General features: G+C 43.4%; 1 protein-coding gene across 4 annotated transcripts in view; it reads right to left on the reverse strand.

Annotated features, from left to right (window-relative positions):
* ITPR2 (inositol 1,4,5-trisphosphate receptor type 2) overlaps positions 1 to 11,836 on the reverse strand; it is a 341,154-nt gene extending 329,318 nt beyond the window's left edge. For 2 of the 4 annotated variants that reach the window (XM_034782924.1, XM_034782916.1), the window contains exon 1: positions 11,265 to 11,836. In XM_034782924.1, coding sequence (XP_034638815.1) covers positions 11,265 to 11,356 — 92 coding nt within the window. In that variant the 5' untranslated portion in view covers positions 11,357 to 11,836. The remainder of the gene's footprint in view (positions 1 to 11,264) is intronic. The other 2 variants (XM_034782942.1, XM_034782933.1) reach the window with 1 other exon arrangement.
* Positions 11,837 to 12,863: the final 1,027 nt, after the last annotated feature.

The raw sequence follows: 12,863 nt of genomic DNA on the forward strand, positions 1-12,863 counted from the left end.
AAGATTCCAAACCATCATTAATGGCCCACATTTTGCATGATAACAATAGGCCCTCGGTTGTATTTCATATTTCTAGTTTCAGATACAAGAATGATACATTTATATAAATAGGATGACCACACTCAGTAGATTATAGGCTTTGTAATGATACCTTACAGGAGACCTTTTGCATGAAGCATATTTTAGTTACATTATATTCACACACATCAGCATACTTTCATAAAATCATATAGAGTGCAACGTCACAGGATGGTCTTTTTGTTTGTCTTTGTACAGCCCCTACCATAATCTGTTCCTGGGCCTTGACTAAGGTCCCAGGTTCTATAGCAATACAAATAATAAAATAATAGTAATGTTTATATAGACCAGTGCATCTGAGTTTTTTCCCTGCAAGAAATAATTAATTTTTCAAAGCAAATGTAACTTTCTGCTCAATGTGTTACTTATCTCCCCATCTGCGACAAATCAACAGAGGATAGAAGCCTAACAGATTCTGGTGATAAGCATGACTAACTCAACAGGTCAAGATCATCCTTTTAACACTACAGATCAGTGGGTCAATCTCTGCTCTCCACCTAGATGGCAGTCATGACACAAACACAAACTTCCATATAACAGCAAGAAAACGGAAGAAGAAAAAAAAAAAAAAAGAGCTTTTATATGCATCTAAGGATTTTAAATCCTTAGATAAAGTTGGTAATGAGTCCCACACTGAGAAGTAGAACTTGGTTTGTAATTAATCCACCCTTCCCTGGGATCTAATCTTCTACATATCACCTTTGACTCCCAATGAGGTTGGCACCTGTAAGTGGTCCTGCTGGAGAGACAGTACCTATGAGAATAAGAAGTGTTTTATATAAATCTCTTCCCCCTGTGTGTGGGAAAGGTAGAGGCACAATGCAGCTAGGTCCTGATTTTTAGAAGTAGTTAGGTATTGACTGTCAATGGGATATAGGCTCCCAAGTGCCTAAATCCCTTTTGAAAACAAGACTTAGGTGCTTAAATCAGTTACGCATTGCAACGTTGAACACAGCAACCCCTAAATACCTTTAAAAATCTGGGCCTTAGTCCTAAGACTAAGGAGAGGTTGATTATGGCCCCCTATCTCCTGTAACCTTATTGAGAATTATAAGCGTTGGTAAGACCCTTTCTCTTATCCTCATTTAAGTCCCTCTTACCACAGTTTCCATTCTGCTTATGGTTATTTGAATCAACTTGTATATAAATCAACTGCCTTTTTTCTCCCCTTCCCCTACTGTCTGTAGGCTTGTCTGTCTTTCCTTAGGTTGTGAGCACCTCAGAGCAGGGATGGTACTACTTAAATATTTAGAAAGCATCCACACATAGTGGGTGCTCTCACAAATAAGAATTATTGTTTAAGTCTGATACTTTGCTCCCATACATTGAAAGTGTATGGGAGCAAAAACCTCCGATACAGACAATCCAGCTCTGGAGTTTACCACCTGCGCAGCTCTCATAAGAGAGTTTTAGGTGAAGCTTTTTGTTACAGTTTAACTACAGATGGCACCACTAATAGAATATTTCAGATAGGCATTTAAAGAAATTCATTATGGATGGCTAAGTTAAAATAGAGTGTTCTATAGCTGTTACTTCAAGTGGGAGCATTAAAATGGATATAGGTTTTGATTAATGTGTTGTATTGCAGGGAACGGACGCCACTGAGTTTTATTTATATATTTACATCTGTGTGTGTTGAGATTATTGTAAAATCAATACAAATATCTAGTACAGTATATATTATGGGCTGTGTTTAAGTAGGAATAGTTACTTATCAGAAATGCAATGTACCAGGTAGCTGAAAAACAATACTTAATGAGCCAAATTCTGTTCTCAGTTACATGATGTAAATTTAGAGTAACTCCACTGATCACAGCAGAATTCAGACCAGTCATTTTACAGTAGGAAGACATGCAGAGCAACACATTTCTAGAACCTTTAATATATCAGCGAGACGCAGGGCTGGGCAAACGGGGCGCACGCCCAGGGCGCCATAGCCAGAGGGCGCCACATGGGGCTCAGGCTTCCCCTGGCTGGCTGTGGCCAGACTCCTCTCTTCTCCAGCCCCTCCCGTGCACTGGGCCCTCAGGCTTCTCCAAACCCCCACCCTGGCTCCTCCCTCCCTCACTCTTCAGCTGGCCAGCTGAGGGCTCTGGCTCTGCCCCAGCCTCAGGAGCCCAGAGTGGCGCAGCTGGGGTCGGTCACTGGTGGCACAGCCCACCGCTCGCTGCCCAGAGCGGAGCCGAGCCTCTCCCTGCCTGTGGCCCTGCGCTGCTTGGTCTCCAGCGGGGGCGGCCGGGCCAGGAGGAGGGAAACTTCCACATGGGGTGGGGGGGGGGGGGAAGAGGGAGGACTTAAAGTGACAGTGCGCTTACGGTCTCAAACTTCCCTAACACACACACACACACACACACACACACACACACACACACACACACACACACATACATTCTGTCTCTCACAGTCCCCCAACCAGTGCCGTAACAAGGGCGAGGTGAGTGAGGCACTTGCCTCGGGCGCGCAAAGCGGAGGGGCGCAGCTCTACCACCCAAGCGGGGCAGAGGGGGAGAAAAAAAAAAAAAAGCCGCGACCGGTGGCACTTCGGTGGCAGCTCTACCGCTGCCATTTCTTCAGTAGCGGGTCCTTCCCTCTGAGAGGGACTCAGGGACCCGCCGCCAAATTGCCGCCAAAGGGCCTGGAGCCGGCACTTGCCACGGGCGCAAAAATTCCTTGTTACGGCTCTGCCCGCAACACAGATTGTGTGTGACACACAGTCTCACACTCCCCAACACACACACTGTCACACAATCCCCCCAACAAAGTCTCTCACACGCACACACAGGCTCATTCTCTGTCTCTCTCACATGCACACACATTTGTATTATTATTATTACTGCTTGGTACTTCCTGTCAAACTGCTCGTGGTGAGCCAGGAGTGGCCAGAGGGCTGCAGGAGAGCTGTGGGCTCTGGCAAGATGCAGCCCCCACATGACTGCACGAAGCCTGCCTTGAGCCGCAGGCCAAGCGCCAGGCACCACAAGCCACCGCAGCAGCACAGAGGTAAGTGTGGCAATACACCATATACCATGCCACTCTTACTTCTGCTGACAGTGGCCTAGGAATTTGCTAGTTGTAGCAGTTACTCGTTGTGATGTTATCTGATTAAAACATGACCACATAGATCATTGTTGCAATTACTGTTATATATTTGCAACAAATCTTGTACAAAATGTGGCATAAGAAGTCTATGAAAAGGTTATGATTTGTGGAATATGTTTATGCTATTTGTATGCATATATCATTTTTGTATTTGAAGTTATAAGTATTGGCTCTATACCTGTATTTCAAATGTTTGCTCCTAGGGCAATGCCCACAAGGTAGTTATCCAGCACATCTCACTTATTAGTCAAAGTACATGGCTCATCAAGGGACACTTAACTCACAATAGACCACGGGAGATGCTAGGGTGACCAGATGTCCCAATTTTATAGGGACACTCCCGATTTTTGGGTCTTTTTCTTATACAGGCTCCTATTACCCCCCACCCCATCCCAATTTTTCACATTTGCTGACTGGTCACCCTAGGAGATGCCCATCTACATTGAATGGACTTTCCTGTGGACATTCCATATGAAGTATAGATAACCGCCCCGGGGGGGGGGGAGAAGAGGAGAAGGGTGGAGACCATAGGAGCCAGGGGTGATGGTGGGAGGAGGAGTGCCAAAAAACACAAGTTCACCCAGGGCACCATTTTCACTAAGGCCGGCCCTGACGAGAAGAAAGCTGTTAGCAAACAAGTATCTGCATCACAAAATGCACCCTCAGAACCAGCACCCCTATTGGCACCATCAGCATGGAGGGCAGTGACTCAAAGGGCCTGGAGAATAAAACACCCTCTGACCCCAGACTCATGTTTTCAGCAGGGTTGAGGCTCATCCTCCTTTTTTGGGGCTGCTGTTTGTCTTGATAAATCTGTGCCTGCAAAATAAATTATGGGTGCAATTCTGAGTATTTGTACCATTTGTGACACTGGCAGACCAGGTGCCAGCTTACGCCAAGCCCCTAGGCCTCACTGAACACTGACAAATGCATGGCTGGAAACCAGTCTGGCTCACCTGTGTCTTGATATTGTTAAAATAGGTATTAGAGTTATAAGAATGTATTTAGACTTTATGAAATGCTTGTAGGAAGCTACATGTATTACTCTTACTTGTAATACCTTGCATATTATAGCAGCTACTATTATCTTTTGGAACCTACGATTGTATCTCATTTGTGTGAGAATGTTTACCTGCTTTCACCTTGTAAATATTTCTTTTTCTTAAGGCAGGTCTACTGTAACAGTTCAGTGAAGACGCTACTATGCCAACAGGAGAGCTTCTCCCATTGGTGTAGTTAATCTCCAAAAGAGGTGATAGCTATATCAATGGGAGATGCTCTCCCATGGAGATAGTGCTGTCTACCCTGGGAGTTCGGTTGGTCTACACTTAGGACTGTAGATTTTTCACACCCCTGGGCAACAGAGTAATACCAATGTAAGTTTATAGCGTAGACCTGACCTTAGTTAATAAATCTTTAGTTTAGTATTATATGATTGGCTACAAGCATTGTCTTTGGTTTGAGATCTGAAGTGCAATTGACCTGGGATAAGTGACTGGTCCTTTGGAACTGGAAGTAACCTAAATACTGTTGTGATTTTTTTGGTGTAAGGGCCCATCTATCACAAAGGCAGGGTTGCCTGGGTGGCAAGATAAAGGAGTGCCCAAGAGGACTGACTGTGACTCCATGTTAAGGCTGCTATAGTGCCTGAGGAGTTCACACTTGCTGCTTAGTTGGTGAAATCTAAGTACAGAATACACAACCAGTTTGGGATCTGTTAACAGTCTGAGTTAGGTTCCCAGAAGAGCTCTGTGTAAGTGCGAAAGCTTGTCTCTCTCACCAACAGAAGCTGGTCCAATAAAAGATATTACACCTCTACCTTGATATAACACTGTCCTCGGGAGCCAAAAAATCTTACTGTGTTATAGGTGAAACCGCTTTATATCGAACTTGCTTTGATCCGCCGGAGTGCGCAGCCCTGCCACCCCCCCGGAGCACTGCTTTACCACGTTATATCCGAATTCGTGTTATATTGGGTCGCATTATATCGGGGTAGAGGTTTACCTCACCCACTTTGCCCTGAGATTGGCACACAGGCTTGCTTGTGAGCCACTCTAGACAGCTTGACATCACTAACTACCAGACTTGCACCTGATACTGATTTGTCATTCATCCTAAGGCCTGGTCCACACTAACCCCCCACTTCGGACTAAGGTACGCAAATTCAGCTACGTTAATAACGTAGCTGAATTCGAAGTACCTTAGTCCGAACTTACCGCGGGTCCAGATGCGGCAGGCAGGCTCCCCCGTCGATGCCACGTACTCCTCTCGCCGAGCTGAAGTACCAGCGTCAACAGCGAGCACTTCCGGGATCGATCCCAGAAGATCGATTGCCTGCCGCCGAACCAGGAGGTAAGTGTAGACCTACCCCAAGTATTAACATTTCTCTAGTTCATAAAAGCAGAATAAAACTTCATGAATAAAGAAGCCAGTGCAACATGTGCCTCACCAATCACACATTTTCAGGCAGTATGATTGCAGAGAGTGGGAACAGCATGTATGCTACATCAATTGTTAAGCACCCCAGGTCACTATAACTCTTTACCATAACTCCTCTCAGGCCACCAGCGATGCTAATTTTAATTTGCATGGTCTTTGTAGTACTCAAACTAGCACTCTTCCACTAACATTCAGTTTTCTACTTGACCTTTTTGCCTCACAGAGTCCAACAAATACAGTCTATGCACGAAGCTTGGGTTCAATAAAGCCACATCATGCTAAATGTGGGTCTTACAAAGCCTAGGCTGAAATTGTGCTAGGGACTTCATGAAAGATGTAGAAAGGTATGGTATCTGTCCCAAGGGGCTAACAGAAGCAGGTAAAGACAACACAGAACAGCAAACTAAAGGAAAAAAATATGCATATGCTGAAATGTTACCCCCTAAAGAAGAGCAAAAATGGTGTAAACCCTGTCCCTCCCCACCAAGAGCTGCCTTTTGGGCAGTACACTCCATAGCGATGTTCCACGAGGTTTCCGTCTGCAGTTGCACAGAGCAGCATTACTGAGGCGAGACAAGGCATGTAGCCATTGGATTTCTGACTAGTGGATCGATCAGCCAAATCTCCCATCCAGGAGGCTGGGAGCTGGCATTACTTTTTTTTCCCCCCCCAGCCACGTTAGTGTCTGTCTAACACACACACACACACACACACTTTTTCTTCTCATGGTACCAGAAGACTACAGAAATTTAATTCGCCATTCATAAAAATGTTCATAATATACTATTCCAATTTTACTCTTAAAACACTGAAAACTGGTCTCATGGTTAAGGCACTGGACTAGGACCTAGGAGACAGGGGCTCATTTCCCAGCTCTATCAAAGACTTCCTGTGTGACCAGCACCCAATACCCATTGAAATCAATTCCTTTGAGGATCTGGGCCTCAGTCTCTCTGGGCCTCCATTCTCCCTTTCCAAAACTATAGACAACAATACTTCTTTTCTCCCCCCCTCTGTGTGTCTTAGCTACTTGCATTATAAGCTCTTCATGACAGGGACTGTCTCTTATTATATGTCTGTACAGCACCTAGCACAAGGGGGCCACAATCTTTGTAGAAGCCACCAAGCAGCACTGGAATACAAAAAAGGAAAAAAAAAATTTCCTGATTTTTTCCATCTAAATTATAGAGCTGGTTGGAAAAAAAATGTTGATGGAAAAAAACAGTTTCATCAGAATCAAAATGTGTCATGGGAATGTATCAATTTAAACAAAATTTCAGTAGGAAAAGTCAAAACATTTCATTTTGACAAACTCAAAACTTTTGGTTCAATTCATTTAATTTCCACTTTTATATTTAAATATTAATTTCAACATTATATTTATACCTATATGTCTAACATATATTGTACTTAAAATAAAAGTGGAAACAAAATGAATTGAAATATTATTGAAACAAAACATTTTGATGGTCCCAAATTGAAATGGTTCAGAATTTTCATTTTGTGGGAAATTTCAGCCTTTTGTTCTGGTCTGGAATGAAAAAAAATACAATCAAAATGCTAGATTTTCCCATGCAATGAAAATTCTGGTTCATGGCCAGCTTCACTACATTGCAATGTTATCTTCTTGTTTATGCATAGGAGGGCTTCCTTTTTATTTTTAAAGTAACAATAAAATCATAAGGTAGAAACAACTAGCTGTCTATTTAGGTTCTTATACTGTACCAATCATTTGCATCTGAGTGCCAGAGCTCCTACATGATCATTAGCTTATCAGCTCCATCCACACAGAATAAATTTTTTTTTAGGTCCTAGGATGTACCAGGCACTAAACTGATCCCAAACTTGACCTTAAATCGCTCATCCTTGGATTTATAATTTTTTTTTTTAAATTAAAGTTTCCCAGAGGAAATGGGAGTGTGGAAAGTGCTGCCTCCGCCAAAAAAAAAAAAGGACAAACCTGTGGAATTAGGCATCCACTTAAAACTTCCATTCCTCAAACAAACTTACTTGGCTCATTCAACTCCGTAAGGAGTGATGTCCGTTTACGTGACAGACCTCCCTGCTTAGAGAGGTATTGTGCACATTTACATCTTATTTATAGAGCTGCCTCCCTCATGCTTTGTTTAAGGAACAATTAGCCTTTGGCAGCTTAAAATAAAACAGAACTAAGTCTTTTCTTCACGATCAGTATACTTGAGCTGGATTTAAAGTTACTGCAACTGTGTTAGGCTACCTGGTGAACTAAATAATAAATTACCTCGTCACCCAGTGTCTAGGTTATCTCCCTCTCCTACTGCCTCTGAAAATACTGGGCTATGTGGCTACCATTTACTATGCAGTCCGAATGGTAGCAAATTGTGGAAATGAGGGCCTAAATCAGTCAGGGAAAGAGAGCAGCAATTCCACTGCCTGCTCCCCACTTCCTCCAGACACATAAGAAGCACCTGTATATGAAAGAGGCTCTGTTGCTCTGGATAATGGAAGAAAGATCTGAGGGTAAATAGGGAAAGGAACTCAGGAACAATCACACTTCACAGCATGCTCCCCTTTCAGCGGGACAGATTTCCTAGCAGAATTCTTCCCAGAAACTACTACTGGTGAAACTATCCCTGCATAGCTGCTACCAACCTAAAGGGAATGATTGCAACCACTGCCACAGAACATATTACAGGGTATAGCATAACTTCAACACTCCTAGGTCCGCCCAACATCCCAATGCCACTCACTCAAATTTGATCTGACCCCTCCTCCACCAAACCTCACCTAGCGAGGCACCATTTGCTTTATTAAAGTCACAAACAGAAAAATCATCCTATCTGTGACATTTTTACCACTGTGACAAACCTGCAGCCCTAGCTGTATGACACAAATAAATAAAACAAACAATTCAACAACAATAGGTCCTAACTGAGAAGAAATACAGAGCTTGCAAAAAACTGGCAGAGCCATCCAATTATTTGAAGGTGCAGAAAGCAGGGAAAGTTTTGAGATGGGATTTAAAATTCCAAGAGTCCGCAAAATAGAGATGTGAAATGAATACCAGAGTTGTAAGTGGAAGGAGAAAGACAAAATTTAGACATGGAGGAATACATCATGGAAAGATGTTTGCAAACAGATTAAGTGAGCGAACAGGAAGTAAGATGAAAGGTACGAAAGACATTGAACACCAACTGCCTTCCAATAACATTAAACATCTAAATGACAGACAAAAACCACAGAAATTCATTGTTAAAGCTTCCACTCCATCCTTATTTCACCACAAATTTTCCTGGTGTAGGAGTCTCAGAATATAAGCAATCTTACATATGTTCTGCAACACTTAGGTACAAGAGGGTTAATTAGCAGAGGATGAAGTCACAGCCTTAACAGTGAATTTTATCTTCCGTTGGTATAGATTAGACCTTAACTATTAGTTTGAATATAGTGCTTGGTGTTTAATAGCCACTATTTAAAAAACAACCCACACTGGAACTCTTAGGTTTGGAGCTGCTTTGTTCCAATATGTGCCAATGGAATCATTGAGGTTCATACAATCCATAAGACATTTCTAACGACACATCATTAAGGAAGGACACATTTGCTTTGGACTTGCTACAAAAAAAATATCACTGGCACTGTTTTGACTCTCGCACTGACATCAGTGTGGACTACCAAAGCCTTTGGGCATGTCACTGTAACAATGTTGGTTTTATAATAATGTCATTTTATATGTATCAACAATAGAATTTTTCAGTAGTGGATATTTTTCAAAATAAAACTGAAAGGATGATCCAAAACATTCAGGTTAATGACAAATCCTGAAGAAAAAGCTACTTCAGTAAGTCATTTTTTAAAGAAAGAGAGAGAGAGAGATTCAGGAAAAATCATCCACAAGGAATTAAATGTCTGATCAATGTTAAAAACAGAAAAGACTTTATCCATTTGGTGATGGATTTGATTTGCCTAAACAAACAAGAATTTTTAACAAGTTGGTTACAAAGGGGAGCAAGAAATTCAAAGTTTACAATTGTTAATAAAAGCATTTGGGTGAAAAGTATGATGTATGAAGTAGTTTAGAACAAGTTTAGTAGCTTCAGATAAAAAATAATGAACATATTTCTTTTTCCTAATGTGTTTGTTTTAAAGAATTAGATTTCTCCATGAACTAAGTTCTTGCAAAATGTAAGCGTATTGTTTGGGTTTTTTTAAAATATGGTCTTAAAGAGCCCCCATGCTTGCACTCCTTACAGGACAGAGCAATTTTGGTACATGAGTCTGTAGTCATCAGACAATATTTCAACTGGATTCAACAGAAGTTGTAAGTGCTCAGCACCATCCAAGTGAGGCCCGCGGGTCTTCATCCTGCAAACACTAACACATGCTTAAATCTAGGCAACTGAATAGCTCCACTGAAGTTAATGGGTCTAGTCAGGTGCCTAATATTAAGCAGTGAATAAGTGTTTTCAGGATCAACTTGTTGTTGTACACCAACTTGATACAAATGTTAATGGCATTATTTATTAAGAGATACCAGAAAACCTAGCCAAGTTCCATATTTTGTGATGCCTACATTAATATTTTAAGCATAAGGTTTTAGTAAGAAATTACTCTTTTCCATTTTGCAACAGAACCTGAACATTCAAGTTGTTAGAGTTTAGAACCTATAACTTCTTCTATTTCTATTCTTTCCTACTACCATGTTATCTGACCAACTTCTTCAGGGTGCTCTCAGAGGTGGGTCAAGAGGAATCCAGGGTCTATGAAGTTTTGCATAGGCACACAATAAAATCCTCGCCCCACTGAAGTCCACAGGAGTTTTGCCATTTCAATCGGTCCAGGATTTCACTCACACAGACTAAAACCAGAAGGTTCTAAATGCTTCTTGGTTCTAGAATCCTGAAGACTCTATGATGGTGAGTTCCATTGCCCTGAGGTATTTAAATATAATAGATTGTTGGATTCCAGGTGCTGGTGGTTTAATTATTAAAAGGGTGACAAACAGCTGCTAGGGAATACGTCTTCCAGAAGTTTGAATGCTCCCAGGACTGGCCAAATGTATGTGATTAGCAGGTTTGGCTCAGTAACAACAGCCCCAAGAAGGATATGCTGCTTTAAAAAAATAAATAAAAAAAAAAAATAGGCCTAACTTGTTTAAAAAAAAAAAAAAAAAATCCATGGAAGCTTTTTCTTCTTTCTTTCCATGTACTGATTTTGAACTTCAGAGAGGGCTAATCTTATTCTCTAACATGATCAGCTTCTGCTCTAGCTAGCAAATCAAGTTGAGGAGGGAAGGGCTGGTGTGAGAATAAATAAAAGAAAGTGTCGCTGTGCAACAGCCTTTTGCCAGCAAAGCTGCTAAAGTGCTCTACTTCCCCAGGCCTTTTCGAGAACTTTTTTTTTTAAATCACTTCCTACTTTTATCTCTCTCGTTACAGAAGGTTGTGAAGTTGTTGCTGCTACACAGCACATTCCTCTCCCCGCTGTTTCCTGTGCTGCAATGTTTAATGCTCTCTTCACGGGTCCCTGTCCTGCAGCTAGATGTCTTAGCCTGACATTTACATGGGGGTGGGGGGGGAGGTGTCCCAGAAAACAGCTACATGCGCCGCACAGAGAGAGCAGCCACCCACACTGAGCACATACACACACACCCCCAGCCCTTTCCTTACCCTAGGGTGCTGATGAAGCCGTTGACTGAGCCTTCCGCGTAGAGGGACACGATGTCCCCGATGTACAGAAAACTGGACATTTTGTCAGACATTTTTGCTCATTTTCCGTTCATTCCCCCGGTCACAGAACAGCCTGGGGGTGGGGGGGCCGCAGCGCACGCGAGGGGGAGGGGCCGCCCGGCAGCGATCAAAGCCCGACGCTTGTTTGCAAAGCTGCGAAGGGGGAGCAGCCAAGTGGCAGCAGCTGCCTCCCCTCGGCCGCAGCCTGGCATGAGCTGCTGGGCGAGCCTGGATCCTGAGCCGCCGCCTCCTTTCTCTAGCAGTGTCCTTCTCCTTTCACCACGCCGCCCGCGGAGCTCGCGCTGCTGCGGGAAAGCTGCGCCGCGCTGCTGTTGCTGCTGCTGTTGCACTCCTCCGTCCTCTCCTCATTTCCTTCTCCCTCTCCTGCGGGATGGGGGCTGTCCCCCTGGATCCCTCCTCCTGCCTCCGCTTTCTCCCCTCGTCCTCCCGCCTTCCCCCTTCTCGTCTTCCTCCCTCAGCCCCTCTTCGGGTCTCTTTCCTGCCGCCGCTGCCCTAAAGCGCTCGCAGTTTTTCTCTCCCACTGAACTTTTTGCAAAGGCTGCTTCCCATTGAGCGCCCGGGAGGAGGGGCTCGCGCGGGCGTCTCCGCCAATCAGAGCGCGGCAGCGTTGGGGGGCGAGCAAGGAGACACAAGCGGCCGAAATGCAACAAGGTGTGTGTGTTTCCCAGTCGCACCGGCCAGTGCCTGAGCTGGGGGGAGATTCACCCAGGGCTGCCGGGGCATCAGTGCCAGGCGCCCTTCCGAGCTGGGGTGGCCTGATCTGTGCCTAGTTGGTTGCAGGGCTGTATTTCCTTGCTTGCATCTGCCCCCAGTCCCAGACATCGGATTTCCCCTTCTCTCTCTCTCTCTCATCTGTCTTAAACCTTAGCTTCACCAGTTATCCATGTGTTCCCCTACCCACAACACTTTGCCCAGGCAGAACTTTGCCAGTGATAGGATCGCTTCCTACTGATTGACCCCACACTCTAACTCGTAGAACATGGCAGGCTGGGGGAGAGAGTGGAGTAGAGGGAAAAGAGGAAATGTAGAGTGTCATGTACAGTTTTTTCCTACTCTGCTATTTTTCAGGGCGTCTCGTTTTCGCGCGTCAGCATTTCCAATGCACTTAATTTGATCCTCCATTTAATATGATGCAAACCTCAGGCACCGAATCATTTTTATTGAAAATAACTTCTTGGTCACGCATGAAACTGTTGCATACATTTGCAGTTTAGTATAGTTCCCACTGCACATACGTTATGCTCTCATTTATTTATCTATTTAGTCATTTTAATAATTGATGCCCTGCATGACCTATACAGGCTGAGGATTGTTTGTTTGTTTACAGGCTTTACAACTAATGTACATGGAATTTTTATATGCTATTTCTGTGTTGTGCATGTGTGTATATATGTTTTGTTTCATTGGGTTTGTATTTTATATAAAAACAATAAAAATAAAGTTTTCCTTAAAAAGAAAATAACCTCTACCCTTCATTCTGATCACTTTAGGAGGAATTACTGGAGCAGATAATTCAAT

The sequence above is a fragment of the Trachemys scripta genome, chromosome 1, assembly GCF_013100865.1.
Source record: "Trachemys scripta elegans isolate TJP31775 chromosome 1, CAS_Tse_1.0, whole genome shotgun sequence".
NCBI classification, from domain to species: domain Eukaryota; kingdom Metazoa; phylum Chordata; order Testudines; family Emydidae; genus Trachemys; species Trachemys scripta.